Consider the following 27,917-nt stretch of genomic DNA (forward strand, 5'->3'; position numbering starts at 1 on the left):
GACCCTCCAAGGATAGAGGTGGCAACTGGAGAATAAAAACTAACAAAGAATTAAATGATTTAACACACAATCAAAATATAATAAATTTCATCAGGGCTATGAGGTTAAGTTGGTTTGGCCATGTTAAAAGAATGGAAGACCAGAGGCTAGTGAAAGGTATATATTAGCCTAAATGGAAACCCCTGGGAACTAGAGCAGCGGGTAGACCGAAAAGCCGCTGGGAAGATGATATTGTGAATGATTTGAGGAAGTTAAGAATCACGGATTGGATGATTAGTCGCACAGAATAGAAGTTCCTACAAAAAAAATTGTTGAGAAGGCCAAGACATTCAGTTTTGAAGTTGTAGTGCCTTGAGAAAAAGAAGAAGAGAAGAAGAAGAAGAAGTTAACAAGACCGATGTAAAAATGAAAAAGGTAAAAAAGAAAATTAAAACTATCGACATCAGTGTTATTTATGTACTTCATTCTTAATTTATCTCATGTTTTATTTATAAGACCTGAAGATGCTCATTGGATAGCGAAAACGTTTGTCGTGAAATTAAATTAAAATAAATTTATGAAATTTGATAAGCCTTAGACGGAAATGCTATTACTTAAAAATTATTAACCGGCTTATCGGTACCATCATGTCAATAAAATTGATATCAAAAAACATTGAGAAACGATCTTTGCCGTAACGTGAACTCCGCAAATATTGCTTTTGAAGATCATCACAACTTCCGAATTTACCTGAAATACCGTAAAATTATTGCTTTTTAAATAGACTTTAATAGATGTTATTATTCGGTTGAGAAGCTCTTATCATCCAGTCTGCTGTCAAAAAATCTGAAAGTTAGAATTTATAAAACAGTTATATTACCGGTTCTTCTGTATGGTTGTGAAACTTGGACTCTCACTCTGAGAGAGGAACATAGGTTCAGGGTGTTTGAGAATAAGGTGCTTAGGAAAATATTTGGGGCTAAGCGGGATGAAGTTACAGGAGAATGGAGAAAGTTACACAACACAGAACTGCACGCATTGTATTCTTCACCTGACATAATTAGGAACATTAAATCCGGACGTTTGAGATGGGCAGGGCATGTGGCACCTACGGGCGAATCCAGAAATGCATATAGAGTGTTAGTTGGGAGACCGGAGGGAAAAAGACCTTTAGGGAGGCCGAGACGTAGATGGGAGGATAATATTAAAATGGATTTGAGGGAGGTGGGATATGATGATGGAGACTGGATTAATCTTGCACAGGATAGGGACCACTGGCGGGCTTATGTGAGGGCGGCAATGAACCTTCGGGTTCCTTAAAAGCCATTTGTAAGTAAGTAAGTAGGTAAGTAAATAGACTTTTCTATAGCTTCAATGTTGCTTTAATAAATCTGTAATTATGTTACATGAAAGATATAGAACATTTGCACATTATTAAAAATAAAAGTACATGACAAAAATTATAAATAATTTTACAGATTTCATAGTGATTCGGGGAAGTTTTTTGAGAAAGATATTATGTGTTGTAAATGAAATGTTTTAGATAGCAGATAGGCTGCATTAATGTTTATATGATTGTACACTAATTCATCTCTTTCTTGCACGAGAGAATCGTTGGCTTTCTCCTTATCGTCTGGCACGAGAACAGGCTCACTTTCGTCTACAGGTGTAAGACTCTTCATGATGTTTATTAGCTGGCTCATTCTGCCTTCAAATCCACCCGAGAAACATGAAGGATCGATTGCAATGAAACACTGGGCAAGATTCTTTGATATTCCACAAAATTCTCCATCCGTTCTTTTTATATGCGGTCCATACGAGGAGTCGCCGAGAATCCCACATAATGTGTCCACCATCAGGGAAAGACCGTACCCTTTATACCCTCCAGTCTGTTCTACTCCACCTAGAGGCAGCATAAGTCGAGTGTGGAAGGCCTTCTCTGGATCTTTTATGACATGTCCTGCAGAGTCAATAGCGCAGTTTTCTGGAAGATTAATTACTTCGCGGTTGTGTAAACATAATAATAATTGGCCTAGAGACAGACCAAGATTGGACATGCTGAACAATAAAGAGTCACTTTCTCCAGGAGCAGCTACACAAAACCTATTAGCTCCCAAAGCTACGTCTTTAGATCTTGTCGGACAAAGTTGCGGAGGTGAGTTCGAGAAAGTGAAGCCAAGCATACCTTCTGAAATTGCGAGCTTGCTATACCACGAAGGATCTCCAATAAAATTTGAATTATTTGCTACTACAATTCCAACACCAAGAAGTTTAGCCTTCTGAATTGCAAGTTCCATGCAGAATTTTCCCACTACAGGTCCTAGTCCTTTACTCCCGTTAACAAACGCCGTGCTTCCAAATTCCCTTACAATTTCTGGTTCTGCATTTGGTTCACATATTTTACCGATGGTGTGCTGGACATACATATCTGAATATATAAGAGCAGTCGTGTACTTGTTCCTACAGTCGTCGTGAACGAACACCTCACTTATTAACTCAGCATAATTTTCATTGACATGTACTGCTTTCAGACACTCTTTGATGAAGGAGTATACATCGCTCTTCTTAACAGTGCGTAATACATTCATAAAATCTGCTGGCATTGAGGAATCTGTATCATCTGAATATCTGCTCGATACTGATTCATTTCTCGAACATGAAGCTGTCCTGCTAATTGTTGACACATCTTGGCAGGCAGGACTCATGTGAGATGGGACATCCCTTAGGAATTTCCATGACCAAGTCACATCCTGTAAATTATTTAACATCGATTCGTTACTCTCTTTCGCGATCGAATAATTGCTTTTTTCAGAACATTTTACAGATCCTTCCGGTAATTTAGATGAAGTAGGCTTCTCTTTGGATTTTTCATCAATTTTCGATTTCATATCTGATCCTGACGGTTGTGAAACATTAACGTCATCTTCATCAACAGACTGAGACGAAGGTCGAGATGCATGAGGATTTGTTATCAAGTTTGTATTTGACATTTCTCGTTAGTTCCCAGGAATAGATAATTAAAACAGAATGGGATTCTTCTATAAGATTACACTGCGCTTCCTATCGTTTATTCAAATACGAGCAAATTCATGAAGTTAATTTAGAACATGTCATTAATTTTTTAATACTTCTGTTTCCAAGGATTCTATCAATAATGTACTTTCTTCTTTAGAGTGCATTATTCGCACAATTTCTTAAGATGTAACAAATTATAGGTCTAACTAAACAATTAATTATATCATAGACACGAACTGAAGTTAATTTCCTATGAAATTAAATTTATTACAACTTACATTAATTTAAATAAATTATTATTTTATTAAACGACTATTACCTTCATAATGGTTACCATTTGCAAACTCAGACCATCGCACTGAAATGGCAATTTCTATAAAATGCGTTCTGGAACTTTTTCAAGAAGAAAGAAGTTGGAAAGTAGACTTCATCGGAATACCTCGATTTTTTCATCTCATTCTTACTCAAGGACTGTTTCATTAGCTCCTATATCAAAGTTTCATTAGGGACAGTACTTAGAATGGAACTTTTAATATAGACTAAATAAGTTTACGTAGCATTTGCAGACCCGAAAAAGGCTTTTTACAGACTGGACTGGAATAAACTTATGGAGATCCTGAACAAAATAGGTGTGGATTGGAAAGAGCGGAAACTATTCTGTAAACTTTATATGGAACAACTGTTCAAATTCAAGAAAGGAGAAGAAACTTCAAAGGGAAGTGGTAGGAGAGAAATATAACAAGGACGCCCTTTATCACTTACCTTGTTCAACATTTACTTGTAGGATTTAGTGGAAAACTCTTTTCAAAACATAAAAGAGGTGATAGTAGGAGGAAGCGGAATAAAGTGCATAAGATTTAGTGATGACATGGCATTATTACCAGAAGAGGAGACGATATTAAGGGACATGCTACTAGAGTTGACAACTGTAAACAATATGGAGTGAAGATAAATGCAAACAAGACGAAGACCATGGGAATCGGAAGGTAGCTAAAGAAGATAAACTTGCGAATTCGTAATGAGGCAGTAGAGTAAGTCGAGAGCTTCAAATACTTGGGCTGTACTATAAATAGTAACATGAGCTGCTGCCAGGAGGTCAAAAGGAGAACAGCAATTACAAAGGAAGCATTTGATAGAAAAAGGGATAGGCCTATCTTTTGCGGACCTGTGGAAAAATAACTAAGAAAGCTGTAATGAAGTGCTTTGTGTGGATTGTGACATTGTATGGGACAGAAACATAGATATTACAACGAAGTGAGGAGAAGGGATTAGAAGCATGTGAAATGTTGATATGGAAAAGAATGGAGAGTTTGAAATGGACAGACAGAATAAGAAATGAAGCTGTGTTGGAAAGCGTGGACGAAGAAAGAATAATGTTGTAAATAATCAGGAAAAGAAAAAAAATCGGTTGGGTCACTGGCTAAGACGAAACTGTGTACATAAGGATGCACTGGAAGGAATAGTGAACGGAATAAAAGTTCGGGGCAAAAGAAGATATTTCATGATCGACAACATTAAAATACATGGATCATATGCGGAGACTAAGAGGCAGGAGGAATATAGGAAATATTGTACTGTTGTGTGTGTGTGTGTGTGTGTGAGTTACTACTCTAATGTCTTCAAATAAAATATTGCATAATAATTTTTTTTTTTTTTTTTACTCATTTTACTTTAGTTGCTGTGATTGACGCAACCGAAGATTGAATAAATGTTTATTCAATACATAGGCAGTTGCCTATATTATTCAAATATCAGTTGGAAATTCTAAATTACCTTCCACACTATTCTAAACTCCTATTTCTGATATTTTGCTTAACCTAAATCGCATTTGAAAATCTTTCTCGTCCATTTTAGTAATTAATCTTCTCTTCGGGAAATTATCCTCGATCATCTTGGTAAGAAATCATCATCAAACACGAAATCAACATCTTTAAATATCAAGTTCATCTTTCTTCTCGTCACTATATGCAGGATCAATTAAATGGTCAATATTGACCAATTAACCTAAATGAATTTTATGAGAGCTTAAAGCTCAATTTATATTGGTAAAATGTATTGTCCCTTTGAGTGTCAATTAAAAAGACTTCAATTAACAATTAAATTTAATATGTTTGGTGAAATCGGCAGTTGAACCTAATAAGAAAATGTCCATACAGAATTTCATTTATTGAAATCAGGATTATTAAAATGTTAATACATGTGAAACGAAAATTCAGAAACTAAATAAGAGACATAACGTTTGAGTTGTTACCAAAATTTGTTCAATTATTTCAGTCGTAGAGGTGTAACGTTTAATATACAAGACAACTGATATGCCGCCATGAAATCCACTAAACGGTAACGTAGTTTACTCTCTTTCTTGAAAAACAACAACTCATAATCACCGGGTACCACCACCGGGTTGTGTGCTTCTATGGACTTCATTCTTCTCAACCAGTTAGTCATGTCACTTAATCTGCTCCGGAACCCACTCGCAAACATCTTCGGATCCAGGGCTATGAAACACTGTCCAAGATCAATTGGTTCATCAGTTCTCTCAGACACGCGTTTCACATTTCTGCCATAACTGGCATCACCCAATATTCCACATAGCGCTTCAACCATCATAGCAAGTCCATAACCTTTGTATCCGCCAGTATCTTCAGGTCCGCCTAATGGAAGAATACATCCTCTACCAAGACATTCAAATGGATCGGTTGTTATTTCTCCATCACCATCTAACGCAGAACCGTGGGGCAACTCACGACCTCTGGCTGCCAGGGTCATAATCTTCCTCAAGCTCAAAGCTGTCGTTTTAAAATCGGCAATGAAAGATGAACTATGTTTCTTTCCAGGTGCAGCTATTGACAACGGGTTCCATCCTAAAGCACTTGTTTTTGCCCTCGTCGGACATAGCAGGTGTGTCGTATTGCTGAATACCATTCCTAACATACCTTCCTTCATAGCCATCTTCCCATAATACGAACAGCTACCGATGTAATTTGAATTTCTGGCAACAACCATGCCTAAACCAGTCATTTTAGCTTTTTTTATAGCACGCTCCATGCAGTACTTGCCAATCACAGGCCCCAAACCATTGTTACCGTTCACGCAAGCTGTTGAAGAGCTCGAGTTGATGACTTCAGGTAAAGCAGCCCCATCGCACGTCCCATCAAGGAGGTCGGCGATATACAGTTCGAACCGGAAAAGGCCCTGTCCGACTTCATACTTGGTGTCCACATTTAGAAGTGCGTCGATGAAGAAAGCAGCATCGGTCTTCTTGACACGAAACCTCTGAAGACACTGACTCATGAATCTCACGAGTTCTTTTCTTGAAACTTCGTAACTTTGAACTTCAAGCTTATTCAGATATGACAAGAAACGCTTGGCTTTGTGCCATGGAGTCAAGTTTCTCACCTCTCCATATGGTTCGTCTGGAAGTATATCTGGTGAAATGATGCAATTTGAGTAGAATGGTGCATCGGGGACAGAAAAATTGTGATAATGCGGTGTTATATTCTTTTTCAGAAATGCAGCCGAAATTACTCGCATACGAAGTTCTAAAAGATCCGCACCTAGGTTATCAATATTATAATATGACATATTATCAGTTTATACCTTCAATTAAACGTAATATTTCAGAAAATTTCATAGAATATATCCGTGCGTTGCTTAGTGATAATATAACAATTAAGAAAGCCTCTATTAAAAACAGTCCAATATATAATCACGACGACATTGATGCTGGGTTGCAAGACACATCTTTAGTGTTAATGATTCACTAAAGTAGTCACTAACTTAGAGGTCTGATTTACCTCCTCTAAATATTTAATTATTCAGTTAGGTAGCCATTTTGTATGCAATTTATGCATCGCCTTTAATCTGCTTATACGATGTCATCTACATATTCAGGTACGTGTTCTTCGGTATGCATACAATATTTGAGCCGTTCAGAGCAGAAGTTGTAAAGTCAAAATTGTATAATGAGGGTTAAAGTAAACATTCTTTAAAATACAGCGCAAAGTGTCAATTAATATTCAATTTATTTAAACTACTAGTAGTCAGTGGATAGCATGAAGGACATATTAACTACTATTTTGCTATGTAATTTAGAGAATTTTTAACTTTACACCTCATTACCCAATTTTGCCTTGCACCACTTTTGCTCTAAACGGCTCATTTATTAGCAAAGTATTATATATTTTACTATTCTTATAGATAGTGCGCACAAATATATATCACATAACACCCCAAAAAAAAAGTGGTTCATATAGTATATCTACCACAAAACTTTAGTTCCAATTAAAATATTACTAAGTATTGTTCACATCCACAATGACTTTCAAACATTCAAGCAAATCAGCATCCATTTCTTCATCCAATAAAGAATATTACAATTTCTTCATCATACTACCATTTCCGTAAAGCATGCACGATGACGCTTAGACGGAAACAACATTGTTATATTGAAAGCCAGCAGAAGCTTTATTTTTGGCCGGCACAACGGCAGATATTTAATATCATTCGATGTGGCAGCTGAATTTTACATCAAATTGTTCCATCTGCAATCGACTCAAACCCGACACCATTAAAATGTCGGTGCGTTTATATTTCTTAATCCTACTCCTATCCTATTACATTGATAAAATACTTTCACTGTTGAATATACAATGAAGTTAGCAGATCTCTGAACACGTGTTACTTTGATATAACCGCACCGTACACGAAATCTGGAGCTCAAGATGACGAATTATGACTTGCATGGCAAGTGTAGTCACCATATTGATTTTCAAAGCATCTTTTACCCCTACATACTGAATGAAGAAAAGTTGTCTAGGAAAGGGACGAATTAACCGTTAATTTTAATTATAGACCAAAGGCTACAGTCGTACGTATGGCAACCCTGTTTATAGGTTTGTTTTCTTGCAACCCACCATGATTCTTTAAAGCTCCAAATGCAGAATGAGTCACGATGATTAGCCTAAGAGTTTTGTTATGTAATATTAGTTACAGTTAAAACATATACCTACGTAACTTTGCTTTGTGCTATAATATTGTTTTGATTAGTTTATTGATATAAATTCCAGCTTATCATGCCATACTCAATCTCTTTCTTTGGGATATCACTTTCTTTATGAATGATGCATTTCATTCACTTAGTACAATATAGTTGTACTACTATGGAATGTATGTGAATATTCCTCCTTAACTCTTTATTATGTTACTAGCCGTACCCGTGCGCTCCGCTGCACCCGTTAGAAATAAATATAAAGTAATTACATAATTATAATAGGACATTTGATCCAGGGAACATTCGTGTTTGATAGAAGGATAAATCGTTTAATATATTAATTTCATGTTGTATGATTTATCCGATAAGCAGGTTGTAATACAATATTAAAATTGAAATATACCGTCTATACTTATCTAGTATAGATAAGTATGGACGGTATATTTCAATTTTAACATTGTAGTTTAATATACTGCTTAATTTAAATTGTATTTAAATAATTAAAATGCGATCATTTTGGTCCAGAGACCACTCATTTGGTGCAATGACAATTCCTTCAAAATGTTTCTTAATTTTTATTATATGCAACCATACTTTAATGAACATTGACATAATTTAGTTTTAATGTGTATACTTTATTTTACTTGATACATGTTTCCCTTGAATTACGGTAATAACTTAATTTTAACCCTTGTTTTCTACGTATTCAGTAAATGGCGCTTGGCCCACTATGGTTCTGAACCCTTCAAATAACTTAACTATATTATATTATATTATATTATATTATATTATATTATATTATATTATATTATATTATATTATATTATATTATATTATATTATATTATATTATATTATATTATATTATATTATATTATATTATATTATATTATATAAAAAGTGTGTTGATAACGGATGCACTCCGATAAGTAAGTTTTTAATTTGTTATGGGGGCTCTTGAATCTCAGGAGGAACAACTTTTACAACAGCGCTACATAAACTGCTTGGCTCATTACCCAATTTTTTTGCATTGCATTTAATGGATATGTATTTTATGTATTTTAACACGATTCAATTGAGCATAGTTAAAATTTGGATTATAAAATAATGGAATGCTAAGCTAACATACTATTACTGAATACTAAATCAATACACTCTCGTTGTTCGTTAATTCTCTGAGATTAAAATGATTGTGAACTTAAAAATTATTTTAAGAAATACAGGAAACTAATATACAGAATAGCCTAAGTTTTCTGTGCATAAGAAACTATTTTAATCTCATCTGTCCTCAGTTCACTCAGAAGTTACTGTAATAACGTTATAGCATTATATCCATCTAGAGAAACTACACTTTCCAATGGTGAAATAATAATTAATTATACAAATCGGTTAATTTAGCTTCCGATATTACTTCATACAAACACAGAAACATTCTCTGTAGACTATGTTTCATAGCTTTCGATTGTTGTTGTCGAAAGCCCCTTATATACGAAGTCATTTGTTTTTTATTTCATTACACCGCCTTACATGGCAGTTATTTTAATTTTAAGACTCATTTATCTCATTAAATATCAGTCCTATCAAACTGTTTCAAAGAATAAAACTTATCGGAAATGAGTTTTAAAGAAACATTTGTTATGTAATATTTTTCGTAAAAATCAATAATAAGCGAGATATTTCGATTTATTTAATTCAGCCTCCCTTATAACCCCCCTTTTAAATAACGTATTTTGAATGCCACATAGCCTAAAATCTAAGTTACAACGAACTTAATTTACAGTATATTCTAATTTTCATCGAAATCAGTTCAGCCATTATCGCGTGAAAAGGTAACAAACATCCAGACAGACAGACAGACAGCCAGACATACAAAACAAAAATTTCAAATAAAGCGATTTTCGGTTTCAGGGTCGTTAATTATGATAAGACCAATTATTTTTGGAAAATCGAAAATTACCAGAAAAATTTCGGCTACAGATTTATTATTAGTAGTACAGATTAACGTTTAAAACACAAGTGCAATATTAAGAAATTGGTGTTAGTACTTTTTTCAGAAAATATACGTAATATCAAACAGAAAGAAGCCATATAAAAATAACGACATAAAATTTCACGTTCCGTTCGAAGTTCGTGCACCAACAGGCTGCTTATTCATATACATAAACCTTCCTCATTCCATATCTAGCGCTTGATGCCCGCACACGTCGTCAAGGTCAGAAAATGCGCTTGCTTTGACATCACTGTTATAAATAAAAGGGGCGATAATTTACATCCTCGTCTCACTCCTTGATTTCCATTCTGAATATTTGTTCTCAATCCTAACCTTCATATTTTTATTTATTTTATTGGGTTATTTTACGACGCTGTATCAACATCTAGGTTATTTAGCGTCTGAATGAAATGAAGGTGATAATGCCGGTGAAATGAGTCCGGGGTCCAGCACCGAAAATTACCCAGCATTTGCTCCTATTGGGTTGAGGGAAAATCCCGGAAAAACCTCAACCAGGTAACTTGTCCCGACCGGGATTCGAACCCAGGCCACCTGGTATCGCGGCCAGACGCGCTGACAGTTACTCCACAGGTGTGGACTACCTTCATTTAATTCTTCAAATGTAATTGAAGAACGTAGGAGAAAAACGATCGAAGTCACAATTCTCTTAAGGTGATGTCATCTTCTAATTCAGTACATTACTGCAAAATTGATTGCTGTTCCTAAAGAAAAAGTAGGAAAGGATGACTGTATGCGTGGTGATAATTCTCTTTACCAGTTTTGATAGGAAAACACTAAAGTTCGCAGTAATATATTGAATTAGATGATGACAGCACCCTTATGAGCATTGCGGCTTTGATTGTTTTTCCCCTGTACTATTCAATTGTGGTAACTGTTTTATCGATCACCAGACTCAGACATGTCTTTATACATTCAAATTATGAAATGATTAATCTCTTTTCTTTTAAGATTCAAATATTATAAAATCGTTTGGTGATCTTTATCTTAATCCTAATGACATTGATTGTTACACAATGTTTTCTTAAAATGCTTAGATCTCAGAACTTTTATTGCAATGATGATAAACCTACGAGACTTCATGGATGTCTCGATAATATTATTACTATTGTTCGTAGAAGTAATCAAGAACATGAAATTGTATAACCTCTCCTATCTGTTCATTTAGAATTGTTAGTGAAACTTACAATAATGCAACTACAGTTGAACAGCCTAATAGTGAAACCAAGTGTTACAGAAAATTAAATTATTAATTAAGGAGTTATTTAATAACTACTTCAGTTGGTATTAATTGGTATCTAGACAAACGTCTGCTAAGATTGCTCCTTTAAAATGATTTGGATACTATACTTCAGGTTTTTAACGAGTGTTGTTCTATTGTAGGTACTAAAATTGTGACATGTAATTCCAACATAATGGCTAATTTAGCTAATGTAAATACAATTTTAGATCAACAGCACCTTTCTCAGTGTAAAATTGTCAGTCATACTGTTATATTAAATGTTGTTAATAGTATAGGAAATTCTAAATCTGAGGATTCCTGAGATTTATCAAATTATATCCTTAATATTATCGATGTTTCATTATATACTTTAATATATTTAGTTAATAGGATGTTGCAAGAGGATATTTTTCCTTTCTTAATGTTTGTGTTATTATACCTTTGTTTAAGAAGGGTTGTATGATATGGCCAGGTAACTAAAGGTGAGTTCACTTGTTCCTGTGATATCTAAAATTGTTGAAAAATTAATTTTTTTGGCAACTTAATTTTCATATTGAACATAATTTATTTTCTAATATTCTCAATATGCTTTTAAAGAAGGTCTAATATAAAAACTGTTGAACATATTGTCATGTCTTGAATACGAAAAGTACTGCTGTTTCTCTTCTTGATTCTTTCAAAGCTTTTGGTATCGTCTCTCATGATATTCTTGTTGGATTAAAATATTATTGAATAAGTAGTGTTGCATTTTCAATTATTAAATCACATATTTCTAACAGGTTTCATTGGATTAAAATGGACAGTCATATTTCTAACCTGCTTAAAATAAATAATAGTGTTCCTCAAGACTCAATACTTGGCCCATTCTTTTTTATTATTTACTTTATTGAACTTCCAGGTTACTTGTTTGATAAGAATGCTTTATTTGCTGATAACACCAATTTTTAACTACTAGTAAGTGTATGAATACCCTTGAAAAACTTAATGAAGAAGGAATAAGTAAATATGCAAGTTGGTGTGATGCCAGTAAATTAAGTGTAAAGGAAAGTAAAACGGAAGCAATAATATTTAACGTATGTAACATTAAAGTAAAAAGTGACAAATTATTAGGCAGCCTGTATATTCACTAGACAGTAAGGTAAACTGAGACATTCACACTATTAATGTGATTATTAAATTATCAGGAGTTATGTATCTTAATTAGAAAATTGAAATTCTGTATACAAATTAATTTATTATCGGATTCATATTTCGCATTCTTTTATTCATGGTAAATATATGGGGTTCTCCTACGAGTAATTCAGTTGGGGCTAAACATTTCTTCCTATGGAAAATGAAAGACAAAAGATGTATAGTGGGATTAAACGAAGACACTCTTGTAGGGTGTATTTTAAAGAGATAAAAATAGTGATGCTGACTTTCTTGTTTGTTTATTTTCTACACTTTATTATTGGTTAAAGAGAATCATTCTATCTAATATCTGAGAAGTAATGTAGTATGTAATTATAACACCAGAGAAAATAACGTTTTGATTATGAATATACTAGATTAGCAAAAGTTTCAGATTGCTATATAGTTGTTGGAATTAAATCTTTAACTTGCTTCCCTCGAGTGCAGCATGGTCTATTATGAAATATTTAAGAAAGTGTCAAAAGCTGGCTAACTAAAGCACTGTATGTTACTAATGACTTTTAAACGTCCTGTAAATCTGAATCTTTTAATTACTCGTATGATGTCATTAGTTTTTGTTTCTTTATCTGTATGTGTGTGTGTTTGTGGCAGAGACAGAGAGAGAGAGAGAGAGAAAGAGAGAGTGGGAAAAGTCAGAGATTGTTACAATTGTTTTCTTTAATGGCTGCTCTCCCTCTTAAATTTCTTAAACATGTGGTCTAGATCGCAGTCCACCCATAGATCACAATCGAACGCTTGAAGATCACTAATAAATTTTTATTTAGATCAATTTTGTTGTGATTTTACATATATTTAAAAAAACTGCAGTATGCAGCACAATTTTTAGGGAAACAAAATTCGCCTTTGTGCAAATAAGTAGATGGTAATGAGCATATTCCGAATCTCACCGGTGAGCAATCCGATGGCATCACGGTGTTCCGAATTCCACCGATGACGTCATTGATGCTCCACCGGTGTCGCACCGGTGCCATCAACTTGCAGAGGTGGTGGCAGTCTCCATCAGCCGCCATCAGTGAATCTGATTGGTTCTTGTATAGGGCGGGAATTAGCAGACGAATAACATCGTGCACTGTTGTGTCATGGCAGTGTGTTCTGCTTTAGTTCTGCTGTATTGTTTGTACTGAGCAGAACGTAAAAACAATATGTTAATGGCTTATGAGCGAACATGTCAACGGACCCGTTATTACTACCGGTTCAAGAAATAAATTGTTTATGCTATCTTTTCTTTGAACGAGATAGGAGTACGAAAATTTCGCAAAATTTTGCTAGCGTAGCACAGACAACAACTTGTACAGTCGCCATGACAGCCATCGATCCTTCCAGCAGTTTTGTTCCTTATTTCGCTGCAACGTGACGTCATTGATGCCACCGGACCGGTGAGATTCGGAAAACGCTGAATTTTATTACCGTCACTTCCTGTATCCCTGTAGTTAGGTGTAGCAATTCCCCATTATTTATCGTTTCCAGAGAGGTAATAACATTATTATTGTGTTTCTTTCAATGTTTACCTTCAATATTTACACATTATTTAGTACTGGAACAATGTAGTGACCAAGCCCTTTCCATTAAAAGCGGCAAGGACATGGAATTAAATGGCTGGGCAATCAGTGTGCCCAGACGAATAGCGTGGCATTCCGAACAATGAATAGTCGTATTTCCTGAAATGTTTTGATGACTCGCATGAAAAGAGGCTAGTAATAATATACAATAAGATGCAATAAGTCTGTACATTCACAATGATTGACGACACTTGTTCACATTCATTGAGAATTCCTATTTAAGAGATTATCTACAGTATAAGTACACAAAAGAATCGCCGCTGGCTGACGTGCTCATTTCCTATTAAGGAAGTCAAGGCTTCGACATTTCAGACTTTTTCTTGAGATTGTTCGTAGTTTAGCTTGGTTATATTACAAGAATTTCGGAGGTTAAATTTAATATAAAAAAATGTACGACTACATCGGCCTACATTCATATTTATCCCGGCTAGGTCAAAAGCAGAAGAGTTTATTGTAGTGGAACAAAATCCTAAACATACATACATACATACATACATACATACATACATACATACATACATACATACATACATACATACATACATACATACATACGTACGTACGTATACTTAGCGGCAAAAAGAATTTGCCGACCCTTGGTCGATAGAAATGCTAAGTTCTATCGCGCGGTTCACTCGTGTAAACGTAACCCACTGCAAGGCATTGCTGTGGTGTCTCTTGATTGAAAGTCGTCCGTCCATAATGTAGTAAACCTTACGAGCACTATGTAGCCCAGTGGTAAGAAATCTGATATCAGTACGAGAGATTGTGTGTTCGCCTTCCGGTACGGTAAAATTATTATTTTTTCATTTTAACTTTTACTTAATTTATTAGTGTAAATGTGAAATGGCATTTGTTAACAAACTTCGTTATGCCTGCCTTGTAAAAATATTATTGCCCATGTAATATTATTACATGACAAAAATACTTGTTTGAAATCCTAAAAAGCCGGACGAATATCAAACACAAATAAATAATTAAATTAACAAAAACAAACAATTTTTTAATATATTAACAAATCAAGGTCTGTGGTGGGGACTAGTATCTCGTCCCAAACCACCTGCGTCAACAATTGCCCTCATTCTGCACGGCATGGAATACACAAGATTATGGAACAGGTCTAAATTCTTGGCCATCTCCTCCCACGCATCTAGAACTCTGTCCCACAATTCCTAAGGTGTCCGATCAGGTGGTTGTTCTGCCCAACTAGAGCGTAGGATCCTTTTAACTGCAGCCCACAAACTTTGAATCGGATTCATATCTGGTGAATTTGGAGGCCAGTCGACTGGGTCGACATCACGCCTCCTCGTAAACCATCTTTGAATCCGGTTGGCGGTGTGTATCGAATGATTATCCTGCTGGAAGAAAAGTGTTCCTTCTGGATATCGTTTTCGGGCGGAAGGGATCATTATATTTGCCAAAATGTGTTCGTAGACTTCTGCCGTAAACCGCCCGTGGATGCGTTCCAGAAGTCCTGCCCCATCGTATGACATCCACCCCAACACGCGACCCTCACGCAACCCGACTTGTTAATAATTTCTCACGAAGCGTCCATCGTATCGGTGGCCATTCATACAATAAACTAGGGCGGTACTATCGTTGCTATTGGAGACAATGACCTGGTCGGAGAAAATGACATTTCTCCAATCGAAGTCCTGTCGGAGGGTGGCATACGCAGAATAACCTATGCGAACCAGGGCAATGAGTTATATTTTCTGTGCCATCTTCAAGCTTAATGACTAGACAGAACGTTGTATTAACAGATAGCAGTATTGCTTGAAAGAGAGAGGGATGTTTATTACTTATTAGAGTTTGGGCATATCCTAAGAGATATCGCCACAGAATTATAGCTTTGCGAGACACATATGAGGCAAATTTGTAATAAAAAAAAAAGGAGATCGGGGGAGATTCGAACATTGAGCTACTACTACCAACTTGTTCAATAAACCAATGCCGTAACGACTTACGCTACTTTGACTTTTAATATCGGTTCGGCGTAATATGTTCATATTCGCTCCGGTTGATTTTGTATTTATCAATTTTGTTATTATTTCACTCTTCAAGGGCCCTGATGTATCTAGAATCCACCCGCCATTCGATTTTATTACATATTTTAGACTCTGAAACAAAATACAGCAAATTTATATGGTTTAATTATGTGTTAACTGGTGAACTATGGCTTTGACGAGACGAGCATGCGCAATGTTGTCTCTGGAAATTAGACATTGTCGGCCGGCCCATTCTTTTTTCCGCTAAGTGTACATACACACATGTACATACATACATACACGCATACATACATACATACATACACATACACACAACAATCATACATACATACAGTACATACATACATACATACATACACACAATTGCTTTCTTTAGAACAAGTGGAACTAGTGGCTTCTAGTTATTTAAGAATTAGGGCCCCATATCTACCTGTGCATGTAGTCCTCTTGTGCCAGAGAGAGTAAGAACTTGAGAGTGCTGTCATAAATACCTTACAAATAAACTGACGTGTGGGAAACTGAAAAAACTAGTGACACATCACCTTAATTTATTTTCTGCAGCAGCGAATATTTTTTGTCATGCTTCATAAGGTATACAATTTATATCTTTTTAGACAAAAATCGGAACGGATAAGATCCAGACTTCCGGGTTACGCTTCACGCTGCAGCGCCTTGCTGACAGGGGGTTGCCCCCACATCAATTGAGATCATATCAGCTTTACACTACTTGACTTCCTAAGTATATAATCACTAAGGAGCGGATTCCTATGTAATGCAATATTCTTTTTGCGTGTGATAAAACACAATGCACAAAGTTAAAAATTCCGAACATGAAATTTCAAATTTAAAACCGAATTTTATTTTACACAAAAACACATATTTTCACAAAAAATTATGTAAATACATATTTTCAGGAAATGTATTAAAAACACATCAATCTAGGAGTTTTTTTATTTAAATAATTTTTTACAAGACTTTTTTTTATTTTAAAACTAAACCAATTATATCACACAGAACTACATTATCATTTTTTAAAGAATTCTTGGTTGCTTCGTGTTTCTAAGCGCTGTGTGGTGTATCCGTGATCCATTTTCGTGATAGTATCGCCTCAAGTTCTGAGAACTGCTAGGCAGAATATCAATGTTATTATTAGAGAATAAATTAAAAAGGACAAGAAGGAGAGATCTTGCAACACATAATTAGGAATGTTTATTGTTGCTGAAGATAATTTCATTCCACGCTTTGTTTGTGAAACACGACAGATAAGAGCTCGGGTATGAACATTACTTAATTTAAATAAATCTCTCTCCTCTCGCTCATGTCTATCAAGTAAGGCAATATATATTATCTTGTTGTGATTCCCTGTTATCGGGCTTCGTCAATCGATATCCTGCAAAATATACGAAAGATGGTTGTTTAAAAAAAATTGGGCTTTGCTATTAGCAAATCTAAGCTTTTTGTGTGACACCATAAAAAACTCGAAAAACAGGGTGTCTAAAACAGGGAGGTGCGCGCCGTGGAAATTATACTAGACTCGCTACCAGATTCAGAAGTACAAGTACTAAGGGACAAATTACAGAATGTGTTTGGGAAAAACAGTGGATATAACAAAGTGTATAAAGTTGCTGAAGTATTGGAGGGTGTGCCTGTAGGTGAAATTGACGGTGTTTGTGTTTGTGACATTCCTCTCTTTAAATATGCAAGTCTGACGTCCTGTGATGTCGAAAGATCGTTTTCACAGTATAAGTCGTTGTTCAGAGATAATCAGCATGCATTTGTGATGCAGAATTTGGAGATGATATTTGTTGTTCATTGCAATTCTCGGCCAACTACTAGCACTCAAGTGTGGTTGGTGAGTAATTAGTAACATTTTTTTCCCAAACTAAGTAAGGTATTTTTGTCATATTTAAAGGAAATATTTTTTTTATTTTTAGCAAATATTTTCGCACTTTTTAGCACATAAAAATAATTTTATATAAATTTTTAGCACATAAAAACCCGCTCCCTAATAATCACTCAATTACTCATTTCAAATGATGGACTGCAATGGTCAGGGTCTGGGAGCATAATGCGTGTTTATCTGTTAGAGAAATTACAGTGCTGTCTATGTTTCATACGCCCACACACCAGATAGAACGTCAGTCTATAGAAGTATCCTGCACCACACTGACGCCTTAAAGTTCAGTTATAAATGAGTGTCTACTGAAAATCCAAGCTCATGGATTCCAAAAAGAAAAAAAAAAGAAAGAAAAGGAAAACGAATTAAATTAGTAGTGAAGTACAAGGTTACCATAAATGAAACGGACACTTCTAACATTGTATAAAACTGAAATCTTATAGTCAAAGGATGAAAGTCTATATGACTGCAGTTTATCAAGACTAGAGAGGGAAAGGTTATTTTCTCGTAACGGTTCCAACTGTTCCAGTTCCTTAAAAATACTAGGTTCCAAATAACAATTCCGAAATAACAGTACCATATGTAACTTGTGTGTAACTGCAAGGTGCACAGTGGTATCTTGGAACCGCACGGTTGACTAGTATCTGATGGAAAGGTAGTATTTTGGAACAGGTACGTACTACTAGTATGTAATGTAACAGTGGTATCTTGGAACATGCACGTACGACTAGTATGTAATATAACAATGGTATTTAGAACGCTAAATGATCACATTCTTCCCTGTATGCAGTATGATGTCATAGAGAGCCGAGATGTGAATTCGTTTTCTAATGCCAAATTGAATTCGTTTGTTCGAAGCAGCAAATGTAATGCAATTTTAAATTATTTGTAAATTTTATTGGTTACGAAATCCAAGTGGATCCCAATGGTAAATAAAACCTAACCTATTCTCTCTCTTCTGCTCAGCTGAAGTTTACAATAGTGTTCAATTTCTCCAAAAAAAAAAAAAATAGGAAATAAAAGCTAGCCTATAATCATTTCGATCGTGCTAAAATTCATATTAATACCGTCATGAAGAGTAATAATCTCATTGTAATGAAATATGAAAATTTACCGTTGTATTTTTGTAAATAAAAACTTCGACAATAGTCATGTTTCAACAGAATTTAGTTTAATTTCAAGAATTGGTAATGAAACTAAAATTGTAAAATATTTGTAAATAAAACATAACTGTATATTTTCACCTCCCTTGATAAAATTCACAATGCAGTTACTGTACTCTAATACAGATATTATGCTAATAATTGTTTGATAGAATCATATACTCAGTAACATTAGCTTCAAGATAATGTGTACATTTTTTAATGGGGCTCTTCATATCTTTACTATTTATCTTTCACTTTAGATTCCAACATTCCTTTCAGTGCGACGAAAGGATTCCCAATTCTGCTTTCAAACAATGGCGCCAACTTATATGGGCTCGTGGGATCCGAGCCCACCCAATAATTTATCTTGTTATCATTATACTTACAACAGTTATTTAACTTACACCTCAAATGCTTGAGCCCTCCCAGTGTTTTGTAAAAGTTGGCGTCACTGCTTTCAATAGTGCCACACAAGTTTCGTTCTGTGGAACAGGCGTTGTCATAATGTAGTTTCAAAGTGAAACGAGTATTTTGTAACAGCAAGCATTTCGTACTAGCGTTATTTTGGAACGTAATATTTCAAGGTGCTGTTACGTTTTGGAACAGTTCCAAGACATCAGAATCAACTGTTGTATCACATGATCTGTTAAGCAAGATGGTCGCGAATGCTGTGGAAAATGCTTTTTGTGTGATGAACTATCGAAAACAAGCTTTGTTAGTGTTGTACAGCCAGGACTCGAAATGGACATTTTCGCGAACCGGAACGCTATTATTTTCGTGGAAACGGTGGTGTTAATGACGATAACGACCAGGGTTGCGAGATTGTCAGGAATCCAGGACAGGTGATGATGCATGATTACAAATTTGAATTAATTCGATTTGTTAGACAACTGATTTTATTCTTTTTATGCATTTCAACTAATTATAAAGGACCAAAACGTTAAATGTTGTTACATGTGTGGTAGATTATGAAAATTCTTTTGGATTATTGATAAAATCTGCAAAAATAATGTCATATTACAGCCTGAACTATAAAGAAAAAAATCCATGATGTGTTTAAATCAATTTCCAGATATTGTATGATACCTAATACATACTATAGTATTATCATTTTTTATTTCAATACAACTCGACGGGAGGCGCCAGGCGGCATTGACGACGACGTTGAACATAGGTTGGACAGGATCTTGAAAACATTTAATAATGAATTTTAAAAATAATTTTATAGAAATTCGCGAAAAATTGTATCTTTTCAATCCTTTGGCATTCCAGGACAATTATGCCTCATCCAGGACACAGGACACACCGTTTAAATACACAATAATCCTGTGAAATCCAGAACGTCTGGGAACCCTGACAATGGCAGAATTAATTAACCAGTGAATTAGTACCGCGTATTACCACAGTCTAGTATACACAGTCACGAAGCTCAATACGTAGTAAATATGCATCCATAGATAGTTGCTAACCACTAGGATCGCTATCGCCTCATTACAGACAATGTGAAATAGTACCTGCACAGTCTATTGTTCCTAATACCTTCATAAACTCAAGCTTCGTGATTGTATATACTAGACTGTTGTATTATCATGAAAGAGCCTATTTATATGCACACATAAATCACATATAAATCATCTAATATAAAAGTTTTGGACACAAGACTTCGGAAATTTCAATCCTCTACCATATTTACTCATACGGAAACCACGAACGGAACTCAATTCATTCAGCCGAATGAAATCTCTGCTTTGTATTCTGGATCCTAGTGGTCAGCCGTAGATTTCGGACAGATGTCCCAAATTGTGGAATTTGTGTGTGTGTGTATACATATATATATATATATTGAATAAATTGCACACATTTAATAAGATGTGTATATATATATATATATATATATATATATATATATATTATTTCCCGCCCTACAGTTATGACCGGAATCTTTGTTTCGCAGTCTTTCATACTAAGTTCGCAGTTTTAAACAATAAGAAATCCTGAATAATTTCAAGGGAAAAATTGTTCAGGGGCCGGGCACTGATCCCGGGACCCTTCGGTTAGAGCAAGAATGCTCTACCGACTGAGCTACGCAGGAATCATACACGACACCGTCCCAATTCTTCCTTTTATATCCACAAATGGGCTGACAAGACGCCAGAACCAAACTTTGAGTGCACATAATTCTATGTGACTTAAATTGTGGCTTTCTGTTAACGTACCTACAGTAACGAATATGTTATGCAAATCTGGCTTTCAGGTAGAAGCTCCCTGTGAAGCAGGCTTCAATAATTTCAAGAGAAAAAATGTTCTGGGGCTGGGCACCGATCTTGGGACCGTTCGCTTAGCGCAGGAATGCTCTGCCGACTAAGTTACCCCAGGAACCATACACGACAATTTGTAGAGTCCGTGATAATAAGCGAACTACGATTCTGAAAAGAATAACACAAATAGATTTTTATTAAAAATCACCTTATGAAAACAGATGCTCTAAACTTAAAGAAGAGCAATAAATGATATACCAATATGGGCAAAAAATATTCGCTAAAGTATTTTAACCAATACTGACAAAGTGCGGTGAGCAATCAGTTTTAACCACACCTACGTAATTTCGTAGGCAGCCCTGAGTCTTGTAAAGTGGGAAGCGAAAAGACATGGGTCATTAGGCAATTATGAAACCATGGCGCAATTAACGCTACCTCGGGGCGGAAGTCGTGGCGCATCTAGCAATATGTCAGAAGTCAGTTGAGTTGACCGTGGCGCATCTGTCAGCATCGAATTTACGAATGTCACCCAGACCACCTGTTGGAATTCGACAATCATTGCACAATGGGCCAAAATAAGTCGCAATGCAAAAATCCGCCACGGGTGCAGCCCCCGAACAGCCAAGCAAAGCAGCGGAATTTTAGAACACGACATAGTAAAACGCCACCACGATTGGAGCAAATAATTTTAGAATACAGAATGTCTGTGTAAAGAGAAAGACAGGGCAGATAGTCCGTCGTGTATCAAAGCAACCCAAGAAAATTAACTTGAAGTGCGACGAAGACAGGGGATCACGAACACACAATATAATTGTTATGTTTTTCTCAGCCAACTATAACTTCTCATTTTAAAATGATGGACTTTCATCATCCATATTGAGCTAATAGTTTTGTGACAGTTTAGATTAGATCAGTAAATTCCAAAGGCGGTAATGGAAAATGTATGTATGTATACTAATGGAAAATTTTCCCCGTCCCTATATTATGTTAATAAACTTACAACAATTGCAGAGCATATAGGGTTAATAATTAATAAAGAAAAGACCAAATATATCAAGAACATAAGATCGAGCGGATCCACAAATATGTTATTTTAATAGATGGACATAATTATAATGAAGTAGATTCTTTCAAGTATTTAGGAGTATTGTCATGTATTGTGGGTCCCTATCACCACGGCATTGCGCGTCTTCAGGTTGCGGATTGAGGAGATGGCCTCCAGATATGGAGGGTAGCTGTGAATATATTGAATAAACAGTCGCGGACAGCCGATGAGGGGCGGTCCTCCAGATTGGGGGTTGGGCGAAGGACTAACAACCCATCACCGTAAAAAAAACCGCTTGTTACGAAACCTTCAAATAAGCCTCGGAATGGGACTGATTATCTGGCACGACCACAGCAAAACAATAAGGTTTTGAGATTTGGTACTTGGACTGTTACATGTCTATATAGAATAGGAGGGGTAACATCAGTAACAAAAGAACTAGCTAGATATAGAATAGACTTTGTATAAAAATTGGAAATTTATCTTTTGAAGAGGTGGAATAAGTCAAATACCTGGGAGCAACAGTAACAAATATAAATGATACTCGGGATTAAATTAAACACACAATAAATATGGGAAATGCTTGTTATTATTCGGTTGAGAAGCTTTTATCATCCAGTCTGCTGACAAAAAATCTGAAAGTTGGAATTTATAAAACAGTTTTATTACCGGTTGTTCTTTATGTTTGTGAAACTTTGGACTCTCACTTCGAGAGAGGAACATAGGTTAAGGGTGTTTGTGGATAAGGTTCTTAGGAAAATATTTGGGGCTAAGAGGAATGAAGTTACAGGAGAACGGAGAAAGTTACACAACACAGAACTGCACGCATTGTATTCTTCACCTGACATAATAATTAGGAACATTAAATCCAGACGTTTGAGATGGGCAGGGCATGTAGCACGTATGGGCGAATCCAGAAATGCTTATTCTGGCCACTGACAGTAGTAACTGGACATGACTGGTTAGCGGCGCATTTCTTCAGAATTGCAATTTGTACATCACCAGTGTGCTCTGGGCAGAGAAGAGGATTCAGCTAAGAACTTGTAGCACGCTCTAAACTGCAAATCTATAAACATTTCAGATAAAATTGTTAATAATATCACAGAGTGGAATATGTTGCTATTCAGCAATGAACTGATACAATGGAGTGGGAAAGGAACTGGCTACACTACCTCATCTCCTGGCTTAGTTGCCTCATGAGTGATACCTTACTGGTGTCTCTTATGAGGTTCAACCTTTCTCCAGAGAGTTAACTAAACAACAACTATACCACAGACATTCACTGGCGTTTTAGGAAACAAATGGAGGAAATCCAATGTTTTGACAAGTGAGCATCAATTAGGCCTAATTAAATTTGTAACAAGCGACAACCACTAATGTAGCCAAAGGGTAACTTCTAGGTTTAATTTAAGCAAAACATTAACTACTTTGTCTTTTATTACTTAAGTGTCTGTAAAAATGGAAATTTTAATATTAAGGGGGGAGATGGTTGAAATTTTGGTCATTTTCAGTCAAAAATCGCATTTTTTTGTGAAAAATGAATTAGCAATCTCTTAGCTAGGCCTGTATGTAGACCAAGTTTCAATGCTCTGCAGCGTTTGTAATCATAAAAATTACGCAATATATAAATGGCTGCACCCTTGAACTTTAATTCCATGCAAATTTTACAAGCTGTTTTGTCACCCTCTTTTTTTCAGCACATTTTGTTAGGTTCGAAATGTAAAGGCTCTTACAGTTTTTATGCTAGGGACATGAAATTTTACTGCATGATCTATATACTGTAGTTAACAAAACAAAATATTACTTTTTTGATAAACTGAATACTTACAAAATTAAGAAATAAAACTCATTTAGTGGAACTAAAAATTTAAATTTTGAACTTGCATATATATATTTTTTAATTTTCTTTCCCATTTAGATATTACTCTTTGGCCTTCGTTGCGTTCTCTTGTTGAACATGTGATGAATATCTTTTACACTTTTCTTCTTATTGTGTTAGTGTGTTATGAACCTAAGCATTGTGCATGCGTGACACACAGATTTTCATTTTTCACTGCTGAGCAGCCATGCTTTCCACATGATAAAACATGAAAGACAAACCCATTATAATCCTTTTTTTAATGTTTCAGTGTTGGAAATAAAATAATGAAATTTTGTGACATATGAATGGACGTTTCAGCGATATTCATAAAAAAACACATTTAACACAAAAAATTGCCAGATTCGCAAAAAACAGCATACATTCAGTGCAAAAAACAGGAAAAACGAGTAAAATTCGTTACAAATCGCGATTGTAAAACGTGGCTACAGAACGAGTCTCGTTTATTCCTATAAACATTTTACTCCTCTGACTTAGTTATCAGAAATTCATGAAGAAATCATTTACGAAATTCTAGTGTCCCAACTTATAAGCATTACAACTGAACAAACTTTCAGTTATAATATGTACGGAGGCATTTCAGATGGTGTAATAGAGTGCAGAAATTCTCTGGGTATGTTGTTTACAAAATTAGTGTCGTTACGATCTGATAGTCATGTATAAACACAGTTACACTCCCTCATGTTACTGTCGGTTAAGAGTAGGACTTATTTATTTATAATGGTGGAATTAATATGAAACTGATTTACTATAGCTCTGTTGTAAGTTGAAGTATTAATATCTATATAATCGCCAAAAAAATTATGTGCCAATGAATCAGTAATCAGAAATGATTCTTTTATCTCCTATCTGACTTTGTATCTCATTATTTCTCAGTCTTCAGTTCACGTTCATAAACCACAATTCTTAAATCCCAATATAATTTTGTGATTAAAATACATGGCTTTGTAATAATGGAGCGATATATATATATATATATATATATATATATATATATATATATATATATATATATATATATATATATATAGGAAATCCCGAGAGTAAGATGTTTATATCGCACTCCTAGAACAACATTGCCACAACTCAAAAATTGGCTGTTTTGAGTTACGTCCATTTTCTGGTTCGTGGAATAGTCCTCTACCACAAACTAAAACCGTCATATCTCTACTTGCTTCAATCAGAGGCTACGTGAGATAAATCTGTGTTAAAAAGCGTTATTAATATCACGAATCAAACTTTAAAATGGTATTATCTCAAAAGTGACTATTTGAGTTGCGGCAGTGTTTTTCTAGGGGTGCGATATGTTTATAATCAGGCAGCCATGACCAAAGTATATTAGCTGACTCCATTGTTTATTTTTAATTTTTTAACCATGTAAGTCAAGATTATGAACATTTTAGTTCTCGTACTTTTCCCGGAATCCTGAGATTAAGACCTTTTCATTAATATATAACACAGTTTGTTTATTTACGGTTTTCTCACAATTTCTGGTACAGTACTAATTCAAATTATAGATGGTTAGACTACTGTTTGCTTTTGTTGTGAAGCAACAGTTGTTCATTGTTGCATATGTTGTTGTTGTCTAATGCTGGGCTTTGGCAATGAAGCCATTGGCGCTCTTCCTCTTCAATATTTCTCTTCATTGTTGCATATTGTTTTATAATAATCACTCTAAACATCCTTGTCTTGTTACTATAGATACGTATGTTTTCTTGATCAAGAGTGAACGCGTATTATGACTTAGCTAATTAAAAACGAAATATGTTTGAAGTATACGATACATTTGCTAAACTCTACAACTTAAAGGAAAGACTCTTCCAAGAAGAACTACCAGGAAACGTAAGTCTCACATCAATTACTATATTAACCATAAGTTAGCTGTCCTTAAGAAAAGAGTTGCCCAAAGGACAGAGCATACTATGAATACATTATTAAATCACATGCTGTATTTTAAATTTTACCAATTTAATCTATTTAGTTTGCTTTAGTTATTAATAACATACTGTATAACTATGAAAGATATTAGGCCTACTGAATTTACTGGTGAAAGTGATTTAACCCAAGCTTTTGTATAACTTAGATCTGATTTCATGAGAGACAAGATTCTAGTTAGAAATCCTTCAAAATTTAATGTTTAACGGTCCAAAAATACAAATTTATAGGCTGCTGTTTAAATTTCAGTTTAAATAAGGCGAAAATACAAATAATTTACTCTTTTTATTAATTGCCGTATATTTATTTACATTTCATTAATATTTTCCATTAGAGGGTGCTACTGTATGTTTGCAGTGAAAGACCTGCCCTTGAGTGAATGAAAAGCTAGCTTCATTTTTCATGCCTGTGAGAGTGTCTTTAAGCCATTCTATGATGTGATTTTGCATACTGTAATTGATCTTCATAGGATAATTATTATCTGCATAGTATGACAAAAAATATAGCTGTGTTTATATAGCTGTTAACTATCTCCAGATCGATATAGATCAAGCGAAATTCTAAGAACTTTTTCTTTCAACATAATGTTGATTATTACGCTAGCTGGAATTATTTATTAGTGCTGGATTTGACACTGGTCATTTTCTATAATAGCAATTCACGTTCTTGAAAAAGACTGTGGCGTTCTATTTAAGAAGTTAGATGCAGAAGAGTAATGCAGTTTTGCACTTTTACACAGGTTCTTCAGCCAAGTCTCTTTGAGGATGAACGGTGGGTGAGAGACGTGTTGATAGAACTAAGAAGCAGAGACCTTGCTATTCCCAGAGAGGAGCATGAAGCAGAAATCAGAAAACTGAAACAGATATATAGGACTAGAATTAAACGTCTTTCCTTACAGTATAATAGAACCTGCTTAACTCTGGAAGAACAAATAGAAGCTAACACACAATACCAGGTATGAAGCAAATTAAATTATGTATATTGTGTTGGTACGTTCAAAATCTTGTATGCACTGTAACTTCAAGGTTCTTATTGGAGACTTCACAACAGGTATGTGCCTTCGTTTCTAATTTATTACTTAAGAATGCGATGTTAGTACCTTGTGTTATTTGATGGATTGTAAGTTATTCAGGAGAAGAAGGAATGTGATCTTAACTGTGCTGCTGATTGTTATATACGAGGGTTGTTTTTTCAACTTCCAATCGTGCCGGTAAACAGATAATCAAGTGGTAGGAGACGAGGATTCTTGGAGGGCGACTGCGCATCTTCCCCACTATAACCTCTGCCACTTCCAACGTCATTATGACATTTTGAGCTGAGTTGCAGGCACATAAACATGGCTGCTACGATTTATTCTCCCGCCAAGTGCAAGTTGCTTAGTGTAATTCGGTTTCTTCAAGCAAAAGGGGATAGTGCAGTGAAAATTCATCAAAGAATGAGCCGAGTATACAGAGAAAACTTTATAAGTAATGGTGTTCTGTGTGAATGGTGTAGAAATTTAAAGAAGTAAGTATTGTGACATTCTGTTAAATGACGCAAGTTCTGAATTGTCAGAGAAGCTACAGCGAGTTCAGAATATGTGTGTAAGATATGTGTGCAATATCTGGTGATATGATCACATATCTCCGTCCTTCTCAAGTCTTTCGTGGTTCCAACTTGCTATTTGTCTTTATTCTTTCGAATTCTACATACCTCGTCATCAAATTACCTTTCGTCTGCCTTCTCTTATCTATACTCTAACTGCGATGTAAATACCAGATCACTTATCTGTGGCACGCTAAGTATA

The 27,917-nt window shown here is 35.2% G+C and overlaps 2 protein-coding genes across 3 annotated transcripts in view; both read right to left on the reverse strand.

Annotated features, from left to right (window-relative positions):
* The window catches only part of IRSp53 (Insulin receptor substrate 53 kDa), a 1,482,105-nt gene that overhangs the window by 94,248 nt on the left and 1,359,940 nt on the right, over positions 1 to 27,917 (reverse strand). The window lies entirely within an intron of this gene.
* LOC138708598 (uncharacterized oxidoreductase YjmC-like) lies at positions 1,366 to 3,080 on the reverse strand. The gene has a single exon (XM_069838710.1). It carries the CDS (start codon positions 2,967 to 2,969, stop codon positions 1,461 to 1,463), a length of 1,509 nt encoding a protein of 502 aa, XP_069694811.1. The 5' UTR covers positions 2,970 to 3,080; the 3' UTR covers positions 1,366 to 1,460.

This window comes from Periplaneta americana, chromosome 11 (genome assembly GCF_040183065.1).
Source record: "Periplaneta americana isolate PAMFEO1 chromosome 11, P.americana_PAMFEO1_priV1, whole genome shotgun sequence".
In the NCBI taxonomy this organism is placed as follows: domain Eukaryota; kingdom Metazoa; phylum Arthropoda; class Insecta; order Blattodea; family Blattidae; genus Periplaneta; species Periplaneta americana.